The 17,517-nt window shown below is 43.8% G+C and overlaps 1 protein-coding gene across 3 annotated transcripts in view; it reads left to right on the top strand.

Annotated features, from left to right (window-relative positions):
• Positions 1–13,821, top strand: part of LOC137352351 (synaptic vesicle glycoprotein 2B-like) — a 56,312-nt gene extending 42,491 nt beyond the window's left edge. For 2 of the 3 annotated variants that reach the window (XM_068017646.1, XM_068017644.1), the window contains 3 exons: positions 722–928; positions 10,684–10,843; positions 13,636–13,821. In XM_068017646.1, the coding sequence (XP_067873747.1) occupies positions 722–928; positions 10,684–10,843; positions 13,636–13,819 (551 nt within the window). In that variant the 3' untranslated portion in view covers positions 13,820–13,821. The remainder of the gene's footprint in view (positions 1–721; positions 929–10,683; positions 10,844–13,635) is intronic. The other variant, XM_068017645.1, reaches the window with a different exon arrangement.
• Positions 13,822–17,517: the final 3,696 nt, after the last annotated feature.

Below are 17,517 nucleotides of genomic sequence, written 5' to 3'. Positions count from 1 at the left end.
AGAGTAACATTAGCAATCTTAGAAAGAGAGGTCAGGTCAATAAAACAGGCTTTACTTTATTTTTCCCAGTGAAATGTTATCTTTGTTGAGATGAGGGATGTCTGCAGTGGGAAGTGGAACAGCTTTTCCACTTTGGGCAACCAATATCGGCTTCCAGTTGGTACAGCAGGGATTAGATTTCGAGTGAAGCTCTCACTGCACTATCCCATGTAACATTCCCATCTGTGGTATATCACAGGGGACATTCAGAATGGAGCACCTCCTACTCCAGGAAGGTGCCTTCACCCTAATTGCAGAAGAGCCTTTTTTTCTTTATTCTATTAATGCGAGCAAGCATCATTGACAAGGCCAGCATTTATTGCCCATACAACTGAATGGCTTCTGAGACCATTTAAGAATAAACCACATCAGTGTGGATCTGCAGTCATGTGTAGGCCAGCAAATTTCCTTCTCTGAAGAGCATTAGTGAACCAGATGGTTTCCCCACACCCCCCATGCCAATATTATAGTTTCATGACTACTAGACCAGCATTTCAACTCCAGATATATGAGTGGAATTTAAATTCCCTCAGCTGCCGTGAGGGGATTTGAACTTGTGTCACCAGAACATTAGTCCAGGTTTGTGGATTGTTAATTCAATAACATTACCACTATGCTACCGCCCCCAAGTTCCTTAGTATATCACACATGCCATTACACTTAACTCTTGTTTCTTTTCCAGATCTGTTCGAGACAAGATTTGCTCACAGCAGGTTTATAAATAGCACTTTCCTCCACAACAAGGAAGGCTGCCAGATTGACTTCAGCGATGATGCTGAAACTGCATTTCTTACTTACTTGGTCAGTTTCCTGGGGTCCTTGGCTGTGTTGCCAGGAAACATTGTGTCTGCACTGTTTATGGACAAAATTGGAAGAATTAAGATGATTGGTGAGTAGCCATTGACAATCTCATAAAAATAAGTTAAAGGAAGTTCACCTGGTGTTTTCTTTGTCATGAAGGGGGAAGCTGAAAGAGACGTGGAGTTTTTGTTGACTTGTTGCTCATTATGTGACACATTGGGGAAGACCTGGGGATGTGCATTTCAACTGCACAGAAGTAGTAGGCCATTCAGCCCATTGAGTCCGTGCTGGCTCTCTGTCGAGCCATCTAGTCAGTCCTATTCCCCCACTCTATCCCCGCAGCCATACAAGTTTATTTCCCTCATGTGACTATCCAATTTCCTTTTGAAATCATTGATCGTCTCTGCTTCCACCATCCTCGTAGGCAGCGAGTTCCAGGTCATTACCACTCACTTTATAAAAAAAGTTCTTCTTCACATCCCCCTGTATCTCTTGCCCAAAACCTCATATCTGTGACCCCCCCACCCCCGGTCCTTGTGCCATGAGCTAATGGGAACAGCTTTTCTTTGTCTACCTTATCTAAGCTTGTCATAATCCTATACACCTCTACCAGATCTCCCCTCAATCTCCTTTGCTCCAAGGAGAACAATCCCAGCTTCTTCAACTTAACCTTGTAGATAAATTCCCTCATCCCTGGAACCATTCTGGTAAATCTCCTCTGCACCCGCACAAGGACCCTCACATCTTTCCTAAAGTGTGGTGACCAAAACTAGATGCTATACTCCAGTTGGTGCCTAACCAGATCTTTGTAAAGGTTCAGCATAATTTCCCTGCTTTTGTACTCAATATCTCTTTATGAATCCCAAGATCCTATATGCTTTGCTAACCACTCTCTCAATATGTCCTGCCACCTTCAAATATCTATGCACATGAACCCCCAGGACCCTCTGTCCCTGCGCACTATTTAGAACTGTGCCACTACATATATATTGCCTCTCCCTATTCCTCCTGCCAACATGCATTACCTCACACTTCTCCTTATTAAATTCCATCACCATTTGTCTGCCCATTCTGCTACCTATGTCCCATTGCAGTCAATTGGTATTATCCTCACAGTATGCCACATCTCCAAGTTTGTTATCATTGGCAAATTTTGAAATTTTACTCTGTATTCCAATATCCAAGTCATTTATATATATCAAAAAAAAGCAGTGGTCCCAGCACTGACCTTGCGGAACACCACTCTCTACCATCCTCCAGTTTGAAAAACAATCAATGACCATGGACTGTTTTTTCTCTGCCTTTAAGCCAATTTTTTATCCAAGCTGACACTGACCCTCCTATTCCAGAAGCCTCACTTTTGTTAACCAGCCTTTTATGTGGCACTTTGCAAACACTTTCTTCAAATCCGTATAGACAAGATCCATTATATTCCCTTCATCAACTTTCTCTGTTACGTTGTGAAAAAATTCAATTGGATTAGTCAAGCATGATTCGCCTTTTACAAATCCGTGCTGACTATCCTTAATTAGCTCGAACCTCTCCAAGTGCCTGATGATTTTGTCCCTGGTTATTGTTTCTAAAACCTTACCCACCACTGATGTTAAACTGTAGTTACTAGGAATGTCCTTACACCCTTTCTTATAGGTTAGATGTTAGATGGTTCTTCTTTTCTGAGAAAATAGTGAGCCTTCATAATGAATTGCTGACTGCTTGCGCTCTGCTTGCCTTCAAGACAGAACTGAACTGAGATTTATTTTTCCTGGATTTTTTTCTGCTTTTTTTTTGTTGCCTGTCCCAGGAGATTATAAGTCTGGGGTTGGGTGTGTGTGTGGCAGTGGGAGTTGGGGGGCGCGGGGGAAGTGGGGTGGGGGGAGTGCCTCATCATGATGCTCCTGTCATCATGAGTGTGGGGTAAGTTTGATGACCTTTACCTGTCTGTCCTTTTCATATGTTCATATGTTCAAACAGTGTGAGACAGCAAGACACAAAGTGGTTGCATTTCCTTGGGAGTTGTCCTGGTTGTCAGGAAGTAAGTTTGGTGAAAGATCCGTGAAAGCCCTGGAGGAACAACATAAAGTGCTGTTTACACCATTTCCCCAGAGTTTCCATGGATCGTCTCGGAACCGAGAGAACCCCTTTAGAAAGTCAACCCCAAAGTGATCGGTTACTGGTGAAATTGCCTGATTATTTGACTCCGAATTCTGAGAGATCAGGCTGAAGCTCTGCAATGCCCTGGGAAGGCTCCAGATGGAGTGTTGCAGAGATATGAATGATGCAGCAAAATGAGGTCATGCAGGGCCTAGAGGCAGAAATGGGCAACAAAGGCTGTGAGGAACAAATTGATAAACTAGGATTCTTAACCATCAAAAAAGAGATGTCATAGATGGAGGTTTGGAAGATATGAATGGAATAGTGAAAGTAAACCCAGAACAATGATTCTCGACAGGAGCGAGAGTAACAGGGTAGTGGTTATGGGGGACTTTAACTTTCCAAATATTGACTGGAAATACTATAGTTCGAGTACTTTAGATGGGTCTGTTTTTGTCCAGTGTGTGCAGGAGGGTTTTCTGACACAGTATGTGGACAGGCCAACCAGGGGCGATGCCACATTGGATTTGGTACTGGGTAATGAACCCGGCCAGGTGTTCGATTTAGATGTAGGTGAGCACTTTGGCGATAGTGATCACAATTCGGTTAGGTTTACCTTAGCGATGGGCAGGGACAGGTATATACCGCAGGGCAAGAATTATAGCTGGGGGAAAGGAAATTATGACGCGATTAGGCAAGATTTAGGATGTGTAGGATGGGGAAGGAAACTGCAGGGGATGGGCACAAACGAAATGTGGAGCTTATTCAAGGAGCAGCTAATGCGTGTCCTTGATAAGTATGTACCTGTCAGGCAGGGAGGAAGTTGTCGAGCGAGGGAGCCGTGGTTTACTCAAGAAGTTGAAGCGCTTGTCAAGAGGAAGAGGGCGGCTTATGTTAGGATGAGACGTGAAGGCTCAGTTAGGGCGCTTGAGAGTTACAAGCTAGCCAGGAAGGATCTAAAGGGAGGGCTAAGAAGAGCAAGGAGAGGACACGAGAAGTCATTGGCGGATAGGATCAAAGAAAACCCTAAGGCTTTCTATAGGTATATCAGGAATAAAAGAATGATAAGAGTTAGAACAGGGCCAATCAAGGATAGTAGTGGGAAGTTGTGTGCGGAATCAGAGGAGATAGGGGAAGCGTTAAATGAATATTTTTCGTCAGTATTTACAGTAGAGAAAGAAAATGTTGCCGAGGAGATTACTGAGATACAGCCTACTAGGCTAGATGGGATTGAGATTCACAAGGAGGAGGTGTTAGCAATTTTGGAAAGAGTGAAAATAGATAAGTCCCCTGGGCCAGATGGGATTTATCCTAGGATTCTCTGGGAAGCCAGGGAGGAGATTGCAGAGCCGTTGTTGTTGATCTTTAAGTCGTCATTGTCGACAGGAGTAGTGCCGGAGGACTGGAGGATAGCAAATGTTGTCCCCTTGTTCAAGAAGGGGAGTAGAGACAGCCCTGGTAATTAAAGACCTGTGAGCCTTCCTTCGGTTGTGGGTAAAATGTTGGAAAAGGTTATAAGAGACAGGATTTATAATCATCTTGAAAAGAATAAGTTCATTTGCGATAGTCAGCACGGTTTTGTGAAAGGTAGGTCGTGCCTCACAAACCTTATTGAGTTTTTCGAGAAGGTGACCAAACAGGTGGATGAGGGTAAAGCCGTGGATGTGGTGTATATGGATTTCAGTAAGGCGTTTGATAAGGTTCCCCACGGTAGGCTATTGCAGAAAATACGGAAGTATGGGGTTGAAGGTGATTTAGAGCTTTGGATCAGAAATTGGCTAGCTGAAAGAAGACAGAGGGTGGTGGTTGATGGCAAATGTTCATCCTGGAGTTTAGTTACTAGTGGTGTACCGCAAGGTTCTGTTTTGGGGCCACTGCTGTTTGTCATTTTTATAAACGACCTGGATGAGGGTGTAGAAGGGTGGGTTAGTAAATTTGCGGATGACACGAAGGTCGGTGGAGTTGTGGATAGTGTCGAAGGGTGTTGTCGGGTACAGAGGGACATAGATAGGCTGCAGAGCTGGGCTGAGAGATGGCAAATGGAGTTTAATGCGGAGAAGTGTGAGGTGATTCACTTTGGAAGGAGTAACAGCAATGCAGAGTACTGGGCTAATGGGAAGATTCTTGGTAGTGTAGATGAGCAGAGAGATCTTGGTATCCAGGTACATAAATCCCTGAAAGTTGCTACCCAGGTTAATAGGGCTGTTAAGAAGGCATATGGTGTGTTAGCCTTTATTAGTAGGGGGATCGAGTTTCAGAGCCACGGGGTCATGATGCAGCTGTACAAAACTCTGGTGAGGCCGCACCTGGAGTATTGCGTGCAGTTCTGGTCACCGCATTATAGGAAGGATGTCGAAGCTTTGGAAAGGGTGCAGAGGAGATTTACTAGGATGTTGCCTGGTATGGAAGGAAGGTCTTACGAGGAAAGGCTGAGGGACTTGGGGTTGTTTTCGTTAGAGAGAAGGAGGAGGAGAGGTGACTTAATAGAGACATACAAGATAATCAGAGGGTTAGATAGGGTGGATAGTGAGAGTCTTTTTCCTCGGATGAGGATGGCAAACACGAGGGGACATAGCTTTAAGTTGAGGGGTGAAAGATATAGGACAGATGTCAGAGGTAGTTTCTTTACGCAGAGAGTAGTAGGGGCGTGGAACGCCCTGCCTGCAACAGTAGTAGACTCGCCAACTTTAAGGGCATTTAAGTGGTCATTGGATAGACATATGGATGTAAATGGAATAGTGTAGGTCAGATGATCGGCGCAACATCGAGGGCCGAAGGGCCTGTACTGCGCTGTAATATTCTAATTCTAATTCTAAAAAATTCTAATATTTTCAGATAGGACGGTGCAGGAGAACAAAAGGGTTTTAGGACTGAAAGGGCAAAGTCAGAAAGAATAATGAAGTGTGGTTCATAGATAAAACCAGTTTGATAGGAGGACTCCATGTTGCATTACCTGGGTAGTGTTAATGCAAAGGACACTTACAGTATTCATGGAAAGCTCTTAAAAGCTGCACTAGGTGGGAGGAGGGGAAACAACAGTGGTCTTTGAAACAGTGCCAGGAGCCACTAACTCACTATGCAACCATTCTTCTGCAGATAGTAAACAGGATGCTGAGACAAGTGTAACTTCAGTGTCCTGGAGTGCAGTTTATAGCTCCTATACACAATGGGTAGCCTAGTGAATGTGAAATGTACTGAAGAATCTCACTGATTTCACTTTGCCATTATGGGGGTGAGGTGGGAAGAGGGGGAGTTCACTAGACCGCCTATGTAAAAAGTAACTTTCAAAGTAGACTTGGCTACACATAGCAAGAGCTACTGTTCCAATTTGATATTAGGACTTTTTTAGTAGAGGGATAAATCTTGCTAAGCTGATAAAAATTATTTAAGAAAGGGGCATAAATGAAAAAAAATGGCAGATACACTACTCTAAATCAATACTTTGAGCTGCTATTAAAGAACAGGTTCATTTTTTATGGTCTTGCCTGCGCCTTGAGGCAAGGATGATGAAGCTCAATAAGTTGATAGATTTTTTCGTTCCTTCATCTTGCGACAGATCTGAAGCCGGAGAGAAATTTCAGTCAGGCAGGCCTGTCACTTTCATAATCAATTATTTCTAACATATGGAAAGCAGTAAGCCCATGAGCCAGGCTTTGCTGCATGGAGTTCAAATCACTGGTGTTAGATCTGCCTCCTGCATCTTCACTGTATTGCATTTAAGAAGGGTGGAAGTCCTCTCAATATCTGTTTTTCTCCATACAACCCACTAATGGATCGAGTGGCTTTCAGACAAAATGATTTCTAAGATGGCCATTTCTAAAGTGGGTCATTCATTAAAAAAAGCAACAGAGATGCTCTTGTTTTCTTTATAAGTCTCCAAAATTCATTACTCCATCTCCGATTCAAACTCTTTTCAGCCTTGGTGCTGTTCTCCATTAGCGTCTTGTTGTTCAGTTGGGTTTCTCATTCAAAAAGGGAACATTTTCCATATATTTAAGTGTATACGTTACAGCTTTGCAGTTGTGCAAGTTTCTGTGATGTTTAAATTGGTCCAATGTATACATTTATCCCACCGCGGCAGATGTGAAATTTGAATTCAATTAATAAATCTGGAAGTAAAAGCTAGTCTAACAGTGACCGTGAAACCATTGTTGATTGTTGTAAAAACCCATCTGGTTCACTAATGTCCTTTAGGGAAGGAAATTTGCTTTCCTTAGCTGGTCTGGACTACATGTGACTCCAGACCCACAGCAATGTGGTTGACTCTTCCATGCCCTCTGAAATGGTCTAGCAAGCCACTCAGTTCAAGGGCAATTAGGTATGGGCAATAAATGCTGACCTAGCCAGCGACACCCACATCCCACAAATGAATAAAAAAAAAATTATGTTGATGAACACATTGTTTTAGTGTATTCAACCATTAATTTTCACCACGGGTTTTTGTTGCTGGTCTCCCTCAGCATTGCCTCACTTGTCGTCAGGCAAATTACTTGTTCCCTGTCCTCTACCAAAACCTGACCGTCACTGGAGAACGTTTTGTCTCTGATCTTCCCTTCCTCTGTTTGGCCCCATTAACTCCCCTCCTCTCCTAAAGACACCAACTCATGCTGGGGAACAGTTCCATGGGCATCAGATGCCCTCCAATACCTCACCCAAAATAGTCATTATTTCTCCATGAGCCACTAGGTTTAAAGCCTTCCTTATTCAGTGTTGTGTGTGCATCCTTGATTTGCTTAAGCCTCTGAGAGATTCCAGTAGAGACAGGGAGGTTAAAGAAAATGAGACAAAGAAGAAACTGAACAAAGAATAATTTCCGTGCAGTGCCCTGGGCTAGGAATAGGAAAAACATCCAGGACTCCTGCTCCCGATCGCTGCCTTGTGATTTCTGTTGGAAAGTGCATATAAACATCATATAGGAACAGAATGTGGCTCAGTTGTTATACCCTTCCATTGCCAAATAATATGCCAACACTCATTGTGGGGGCTCACCCCTAAAACAACTGGCACTATTCCATGCGAAGGGCAGGTGGTGCCTGTGGGAATTTGTGTCCCAGCATTTTCAGGCGAGGAATATTGGAAAAAGAACACACCTCAAAAGCATATTTATAGGAGTGCCACAATACTGCACCAATCCCACCTGCTCCATAGCATGACAGTTAAGGTCACAAGCAAATTACTATACTGCCTATTGTATAAAGCAATTAGGAAGGCAAATGGCATGTTGGCCTTTATTGAAAGGGGACTAGAGTACAAGAACAAGGAAGTCTTGCTGCAATTGTGCAGGGCTTTGGTGAGAACACACCTGCAGTACTGTGTGCAGTTTAAGTCACCATATTTAAGGAAGGATATACTTGCCTTGGAAGCGGTACAGCGAAGGTTCACTGATTGGTTCCTGAGATGAGAGGGTTGTCCAATGGTGAGAGGCTGAGCAAATTGGGCCTTTACTCTCTGGAGTTTAGAAGAATGAGAGGTTGTATGATTATTGAATCATACAAGATTCTGAAGGGGCTTGACGGTGTAGACACAGAACGGTTTTTCACCTGGTTGAAGAATTTAGAACATGGGAGGACAGTCTCAGGAAAAGAGGGTCAATTATTTAGGACTGAAATGAGGAGGAATTTCTTCACTCAGAGAGTTGTGAAATTTTGGAATTCTCTATCCCAGAGTGTTGTGGATGTTCCATCATTGAGTATATTCAAGGCTTCAACAGACAGATTTTTGATCTCTCAGGGAATCAAGGAATACAGGGAGTGGGCAGGAAAGTGGATTTGAGGCAGAAGATAGGCCATGATTGTATCGAATGGTGGAGCAGGCACTAGGAGTCATATGGACTTCTCCTACTCCTTTTTCTTATGTTCTTAAATGAGTGCTTAGCACAGATTTATTTCATATCTGCCATAGTCAACTCCAGATGAATACACATTCATAACAAGCACACACTTCCAAATGCCTCAAACCCCTTCCACTCACTGTCATAATGCAACATGTCTCAGCAAAACTCAATACTTTAATAGGGTAATATCCTGAGAAGGAAAGTATTCACCAAGTTTTTCTCTTTGGGAAGGTCACCATTAACCACATAAAGTCACATGTAACTGACAGGATAGATGATCTACTTCATCTGTTTGCATGTTTGTTAATAAAAACAAGGGGTTTTGCAGATTTTTTCTTCATGAGGTCAGTGGCTCTTTGAATGGGATGGTCTCACTATCTTGTGCTAAGGCCTCTCTTTTTGCCTGTTCTGAACCTACTGTCACAAAGTGCCTATAGGTAGCTAGCCCACTGCCTTTGTGGAACAGGTTCGAGGGGCTGAATGGGCAACTCCTGTGCCTACATTCCTCTGTTCCACGATACAAATGTCCTTTTTTTTTATTCATTCATGGGATGTGGGCGTCGCTGGCTAGGCCAGCATTTATTGCCCATCCCTAATTGCCCTTGAGAAGGTGGTGGTGAGCTGCCTTCTTGAACTGCTGCAGTCCATGTGGGGTAGGTACACTCACAGTGCTGTTAGGAAGGGAGTTCTAGGATTTTGATAGTGAAGAAACGGCAATATAGTTCCAAGTCAGGATGGTGTGTGGCTTGGAGGGGAACCTGCAGTGGTGGTGTTCCCATGCATTTACTGCCCTTGTTCTACTAGGTGGTAGAGGTCACGGGTTTGGAAGGTGCTGTCTAAGGAGCCTTGGTGTGAGCTTCAGTGCATCTTGTAGATGGTACACACTGCTGCCACTGTGCATTGGTGGTGGAGGGAGTGAATGTTTGTACATGGGGTGCCAATCAAGCGGGCTGCTTTGTCCTGGATGGTGCCGAGCTTCTTGAGTGTTGGAGCTGCACCATTCCATGCAAGTGGAGAGTATTCCATCACACTCCTGACTTGTGCCTTGTAGATGGTGGACAGGCTTTGGGGAGTCAGGAGGTGAGTTACTCGCCACAGGATTCCTAGCCTCTGACCTGCTCTTGAAGCCACGGTATTTATATGGCTACTCCAGTTTGTTTCTGGTCAATGGTAATCCCCAGGATGTTGATAGTGGGGGATTCAGCGATCGTAATGCCATTGAATGTCAAGGGGAGATGGTTAGATTCTCTCTTGTTGGAGATGGTCATTGCCTGGCAATTGTGTGGCATGAATGTTACTTTTTCCACTCTGTGAGAAGGCAGCTGCCTGTGGTGTTTCTACACAGTCATGCAGTTGGAATTGATACCACAGTGGAGAGGTGAGCGGCGGATCAGACCTGCACTGCTGGTGCTCCAACCCACACATCAACCCTGTTTTGTGTTGTGTTACACTACTCCTTTAAATGTACACAAAACACAGTAGAAATATGTCTTTTCATTCAATGTCGTTAAAATATTCTGTTTTCAAGTCAATGTACTTTGGTTCCAAGCACAATTTGTTAAGATTATTTGATTGAAATAACTATGATTATTATCCGAATAACTTCTGCTTTTATTAATGTGTTCTTGAGATCAGGGAGACATTACCACGGTGTTATAACAACTGCAACAATTGCCATTTCTATACTGCTCATCATTCTGAAGAATGTCTCAGGATGCTTTACAAGAGGGAGAAGGGATGCCAGGCAAAGTTTAATGGAGGAGGGAGGACACCAATGCACAGTCAATAAAATGATCTGTTCTGAGTCTACTGAAGCCTTATATCGAAATGTCTCAAAGTGCCTCACACAATGGCTAGATTTGGAGGGCAGTGACTGTTGTTATGTGGCAACTGTTGTTTTGTTTCATTTTGTCTTGAAGGAGGATCCATGCTGTTGTCGACCATTACCTGCTTCTTCCTGTTTTTTGGGACTAGCGAGTCAGCCATGATTGGAATGCAGTGTCTGTTCTGTGGGGTCAGTATAGCGGCATGGAATGCATTGGATGTGATCACAGTGGAACTCTATGCTACAGATAAAAGGTAGGGATGAGTCCTTTCTGACATACTTGCAGTATGTGTGTTCATTTATCTGGGACACCATGGCATAACTAACTGAAATCTTCCTGCTGGGGCAACATGTTTTATTTTGTAAATTTTCAGCTCATCGAGGGATATTAGTGCTCTGTTATGTAATGCGTTCTTATTTCAGGCACCTAGGGCAGGATTTTCCTGCAGGGTTCAGCACCCTACCGTCAGGCTCCAATGGGGGCTGGGGTCAGAAGCCCAGACTGTGTGGGAAACTGTCATTCACCTATGATTTTCCCTGAATTGGCCAAGTAATAGTCAGGGGGTGGGCTCGCTGTCCAATTAAGGATGGTGGACAGGCTCTCACAGTTGGAAGACCAATAGGAGGCCCTCCAGATGAAAGCAGCAACAGGATGACATTCAAGGTAAGTGAGGGAGAGGGTGCCTCAAAATGCAGGTGTCCTCTCTATAACATTTTCAGACTTAAAATTCGAAAGGTCTTTGCAGCCAGGCCACCATTGTGAAAGGTAAACCATCCACAGGGCCACCTGCGGCGGCTGCTGCTGAACCCAGGTGGGCAGGGAGGGCCTCTAAGCCTGCCTGGAGAGCTGCTCCTCAACCCCGCCCCACGCAATCCGCCACCCCCCGCCCACCCCCCCCCCCCCCACCCCAATCTACAGCCAGGAAAATTCCAATCAGCCTCTGACATCAGGCCTTAATAGGCCCTTAACATGCTCAGCTGGCTACTTGCCGCTTGCGGGCGGGTAGCCCTCCCCCATCCTGCCTCCAGAAAAATGGCCTGGGGGGTGCGATGGAGCCGGGGAATTGGCTTGCAGGCCAGCAGGGTGGAATTCCACACCTGCCTGCCTCTGTTCATGCCCCCAACGGGGACTAAAGATCCAGCCCCCCCTTTTGTAAATATCAAATACTGTCAGCTCAGTTATAGCTTGGGTGAGATGCTCCTTCTAAACTGCCCCATCCCCCCAGTGACGTGCCTCATTCTCAATCTCAATCTCGGAAGCGCGGTTCCATAATTGCATGTGTGTAACTTTTTTTTTCCATTTTCTCACTCTAGCCATGTTGTAGCCTTTCTGAGTGAGGTAGTACTTCTTTACCTAGAGAGTGTTTAGAATGTGGAACTTGCTACCACATTGAGGCAAATAGCACAGACATGTTTCAGGGGAAATTTGATAAGTACATGAGAAAGGAATGGTGAGAGAGTTTGATGAAGTAGGGTGGGTGGAGAATAAATTTTTTATTCTTACATGGGATGTGGGCATCACCAGCATTTACTGTCCATGCCTAATTGCCCTTGACAACTGAACAGCTTGCTAAGCCATTTCAGAGGGCAGTTAAGAGTCAACCACATTGCCGTGGACCTTGTGTCTCATGTAGGCCAGACGAGGTAAGGATGGCAAATTTCCTTCCCTCAAGGACATTAGCAAACCAGATGGATTTTTACAACAATCAATGATAGTTTCATGGCACCATTACTGAGACTAGCTTTCAATTCCAGATTTTTATCAATTTGATTTGGAATTTTATCAACTACTGTGCTGGGATTTGAACGCAGAACATTAACCTTTGATTAGTAGTTTAATGACATTACCACTATGCCACACCAGTTTAGGCCAGGAGGGCTACATTGCATTTTTCCGTGCTGTTAATTCCGTGTACTATTAGGGACAGTTTTGTGTTGTAGCCCACTAGGAGCTGGATTGAAATTGCCCAAACAACCCTACAACCAGTAGTCAGAGGAGACTTTCAACCAGCACTCCTGTTTCAGAGGTGAAAGACCAGTAAATACCCTGCTGCACCATCCAGGCCCCTCTAGGCTGTAAAAAGTGCCGTTGGCCAGTTCCTATGACATTGAGCAAGGATTGAAATCCTCCTTGGTCATGAAAGCCTACCCTAGTCCTGGCCAGTGCCGACCCTTTAAGATGCCTTTATGTTTTAAACCTGCCATGGATTCAAATATTTGATTGTCTTGCCAGTGGCTGCAGTTAAACATGCTGCCTGCCTTTTTGAGAGGCAGCGGGGATCCAATTTTTCAGGGCTCACAGGATTCACTAGCTCTGTTTCTGCCTGGAGAATGGTGCCAGCTGGAAGTGTAAATAGGAGCGGGGATGGTTGGTTATAACACTGCTATTGCAAATCAGGCACTGAAATATGAAAGCCCCTTATACTTACACTGGAGGACAGGATCAGCATTGGGATCCACAAAGGATGCATATGAGTCAGCATAAACCTCCGAGATCTCCGTGCTCCCCAATTCTGGCCTCTTGCACATCCTCAATTTTCATTGCTGCATCATTGGCGGCTGTGCCTTCAGCTGCCTAGGTCCCAAACTCTGGAGATCCCCCAAACCTCTCTGCCTTTCCCTCCTCTTTTAAGATGCTCCTTAAAACTTACCTCTTTGACCAAGCTTTTGCTCACCTGCTCTAATATCTCTATATGTGGCTCAGTGTCAAATTTTGTTTGACAATGTTCCTGTGAAGGGATGTTTTACTACAATAAAGATGCTACATAAATGCAAGTTGTTGTTGTTTGATAGTTGATCTTTCTTTTATCTTTGGCCTCTCCCAATCACAATCATTCCTGCCATTCTCTAGTTTATCAAAACAGCTAGGGCCATTCCTCCTCTGAATTTTCTTCTCTTGTCCCTCCTAAATTCCAAATCCTACCCCTCCCTGCATCTTCACTGTTTTGAAGTGAAAATTGTAACCACTGTAAGCCTTTACACTGTCTGTCGAATATGGTTTCCTATGATTAGTCGTGGATCTCAATCTCTTTCTTTCTTTCCACAGGGCAACTGCATTTGGCATTCTGAATGGACTTTCCAAGTTTGCTGCAATCCTGGGTATATCAATATTTGCCTCATTTGTGGAGATAACCAAGGTGATTCCTATCCTGCTGGCTTCAGTTGCATTAGTAGGAGGTGCCTTGCTTGGTCTCCGGCTTCCTGAGACCCGGGAGCAAGTTCTGATGTGAAGGGTTCTCCAAACACTTCTGGACACACAGTATATGCACAGCTGCTAACCACTGTCCTTACAGCCTAAAGCATCCATTCTACCATCTGTGCTTTCTGTGACTGGACATACTTGTGCTCTCTGTACACTCAATACGGTTTCACATAGCTAGTTAATACGTATTTACAGAAGTTGTCCTGTACACATACCCCATAAGGCTGGGATGGGGGAAGGTCAGAAACCATCAGAAGTGTTTTCATTGATGAGCGCTGCGCACTTCAAGTTTTATGTTAACCTGTTGTCGTGGATCTTTGCTCCTTTGCCTTTGATAATCATACATACTTCCCTGCAATTGGACTTTCCCTTTTAAAGAGTAAGACCTCTGATACCAATTCTTAGGTCTGCCTGTGGAATTTCTTCCGAGATTACTTCATGCTAATCTTGTAAGGCATTAAGATCTAGGTGGAGAGCTCCAAATACTGGTGCAATCTATGAACTAGCACTATTGAAATTGTTGCTCTTACTGGTTTTGGTGAAATAGCACTTGCACTTTTAAAAGGGCCAGATTCAATCAACCTCCTGACTGTTATCGCATGTCTCCATTTTCAGCAAAGGGACATCAATGGGAACTTTTTGGCTCAAAATGCTTATCTCATGATGGGTGGACTGGTCCTTCACCACTGGAGCCCAAAGGATTGTCAAAGTGCCATTTGCAGTAATCCATGGAGTTGACGGCAACTTATTGCTTACACTTGCCCCAGTTGCCATACAAAGGATGGGGGGGAGGTCAGTGTTAGCTTGGCTCAGCAGATTGCACTCTCAGCCAGGAAGTCATGGCTTTAAGACACAAGGCGCTGTCCTTTGGAGGAGACATTAAACTAGAGCCCTGCCTACTATATCTGTGGACATTAAAGGTCCCATGACAGTAACAAAAGAAAAGCAGGGAATTCTCCTGGTGTCCTCCTTCAACCAATACCACCAAAAAACAGATTTACTGGTCATTCAAATCATTGCTGTTTAATGTACTGCAACAGAGAGCCTTTAGATGGCACTGGTTAGTTCAGTGGGTTAGCAGACTCGTATTTCAGCTGAGGGACCAGCCATTCAGTGCAGTCCAATTTGGTGGGATACAATTTTCCTTTGTTTGCCCCAGGTGCTACATGAAATGAGTTTGGAAGGCGGGTCTGGTAAGATTGTGATTGTTACTTGACTAGTAATCCAGAGGCTTGGGCCAGTGGTTCAGAAGATATGAGTTCATATCCCACCATATGAAATTGAATTTAGTTAAAAAATATTTGGAAATAAAAAGCAAAAGGATTATCATAAAAACTGAACTGGTTCGCAAAAAAGAACCTGTCTTTCTATAGCGCCTTTCACAACCTCAGTACATCCCAAAGTGCTTAACAGTCAATTTCTGAATGGTAGTCACTGTTGTAATGTAGGAAGTTGGTGTCCCTAAGAGAAGGAAATCTACTGTCCTTACCCAGTCTAGCCTATATGTGACTCTAGTCCTGCACCAACATAGTTGACTTTTAACTGCCCTCTGAAGTGGCCCAACATGCCATTCAGTTGTACAAATGCAAATAAGTTTGGGCAATAAATGCCAGTCTTGCCCATATCCTAAGAAGGAATTTTTAAAAACAAGGTTCCGGTCAGTATGTACATGTGATGCAGAACTGATTGTGGTGGGACATGGAAAAATGTCATACTGGTGTAGTAGGAAGTGAAGTTGAATACAAAGTACATTGGTGTAGAGCCAAGCTTGCTCAGCATCTAATCTGCAGTAACATCCCTCACCTTAATGAGCGTGTAGCTGACAAAAAAATAAACCGAAGAACCTTTACTTACACTTTCCTAAAGTAATTTCAGAAACAATTTTCTTGGGTTCTCTTGGTGTGATGCGATCAGCTGCAGAAAATTCCAATGGCATAAAAAGGCCCCGACAGACCCAAAGTGAAGGGGCTAAACCTGGCAACAGTAGTAGGAACCCAATGGTGAGATAGAAAGGAGGTTATTAATATCAAAAATATGAACTGTTAGAAATAGCTTGCTTTTAGTTGTAGTATAATACATTTAACATGGTGCGAACCTGTTGCAACCCTCACCTTGATAAGCACATTCCTAATTATAGTCTGAAGAGATATTAATTGATGAGAACTGAATTTCAAATTAACCACCGATAGTCTGCCTAGTGGATTGTGGATGTGTGTCACAATTAGTTTGTGATATAACGTTATTTACCAATAACCATGCAGTAAAATATCACAACGTGCTTCAATTCCTGACTGCTTTCAGTATATTATTCTACTCTCATACAAGCAGTAACCATTTATATTTATATGGCTGTGCTCACTAACAGGAACATGTCTCAATGTGGTTTACAGTAACGAAAATAGTGAATGCTGCATAGGAGGGAAAGAAGGGAGCCAAAAGTGGGCTAAAAGAACAAGGATTTGAGGATTTTTTTGAAATCCAGGAGTGGGTGGTATGGCAGAAGAATCTAGCAGCTGAGGTCTATGGGGTACAGGGATGACAGTTCAATGAGCAGTCCCCAGTGTTGGAGCATTGGGAGGGGGAGATAAGGATTTACAGTTGTTGCATGAATTGCGTTTAGTGGATTTGTATCGTAAGGGCACGGAACTGAGCAGATTAAGGGGGTTCGATACTCGTCTTTCACCTCAGGGTTCACATCCAGCCCTGGTTGACAGGCGGAAGTCCCCTCTTTCAGCTGGCTGTCAGTGCCCCAACATGCAATGCCATCCCTTATTTGATACTAAACAGGCAATCTTACTCAAAGATACTGGTGCAGGAAATGGAAGAAACACTGTCCTGTTGTGTGGGATGGTTCAGGGCTGTTGGAACACAGTGGAGAATACTTTACTCTGTGTCCAGCTGTCTAATACTTAACCAGGGAGTGCTTGATGCTCACAATGGGTGCCCAGAATGGAAAAAAAGAAGTGCTCGATTCCTCACCTTGAGTACAAAATGGAACCAAAACAAAGTCTGCGTATAATCATACAGCACAGAAGGAGGCCATTCGGCTCATCGTGCCTGTGCTGGCTCTTTGAAAGAGCTATCCAATTAGTTCCACTCCCTTAGCCCTTTCCTCATAGTTCTGCAAATATTTACTCTTCATATATATATATCCAATATATTGGTCTAAAAATGATTATAATGTTGAAATTGGAAAATTCATTCCACAGTAGTTTCAGATGCCAAGAGCCAGCTGTACATTATAATTTATTTTAACAATTGCATCTAGAAAAGAAATATCCCACTCCAAATAGTATAAAGGGGCCTTTTATCATTTATGAGCCATTAATATTTAACAGCCACAATCCAGCCATAAGCATTATCAAATGGTTTCCTGTCTGTGAGCTTTCCAGTGATAATGCTCCTCAACCCTTAGATTGTCTGTATGTTCACAGAATGTATGCAGGATGCTATCAGTCAACGCCATTAGCAGCCAAATGCAGAACTTAGAAATAAATGCTAGAAATGCGCAGCAGAGGTCACCCCCACATCTGGCAAAGGAAAGAAAGACTTGCATTCATATAGCACCCTTCACGACCTCAGGGCATCCCAACGTGTTTTGCAGCCAATGAAATACCTTTGAAGTATAGTCACTGTTGTAGGGAATGCAGCAAACAAATTGCGCACAGCAAGCTCCCACAAACAGCAATGTGATAATGACCAGATGATCTGCTGTTAGTGATGTCG

The sequence above is a fragment of the Heterodontus francisci genome, chromosome 38 (assembly GCF_036365525.1).
Source record: "Heterodontus francisci isolate sHetFra1 chromosome 38, sHetFra1.hap1, whole genome shotgun sequence".
NCBI lineage: Eukaryota > Metazoa > Chordata > Chondrichthyes > Heterodontiformes > Heterodontidae > Heterodontus > Heterodontus francisci.
This window is presented reverse-complemented; position numbering and strand designations above follow the sequence as displayed.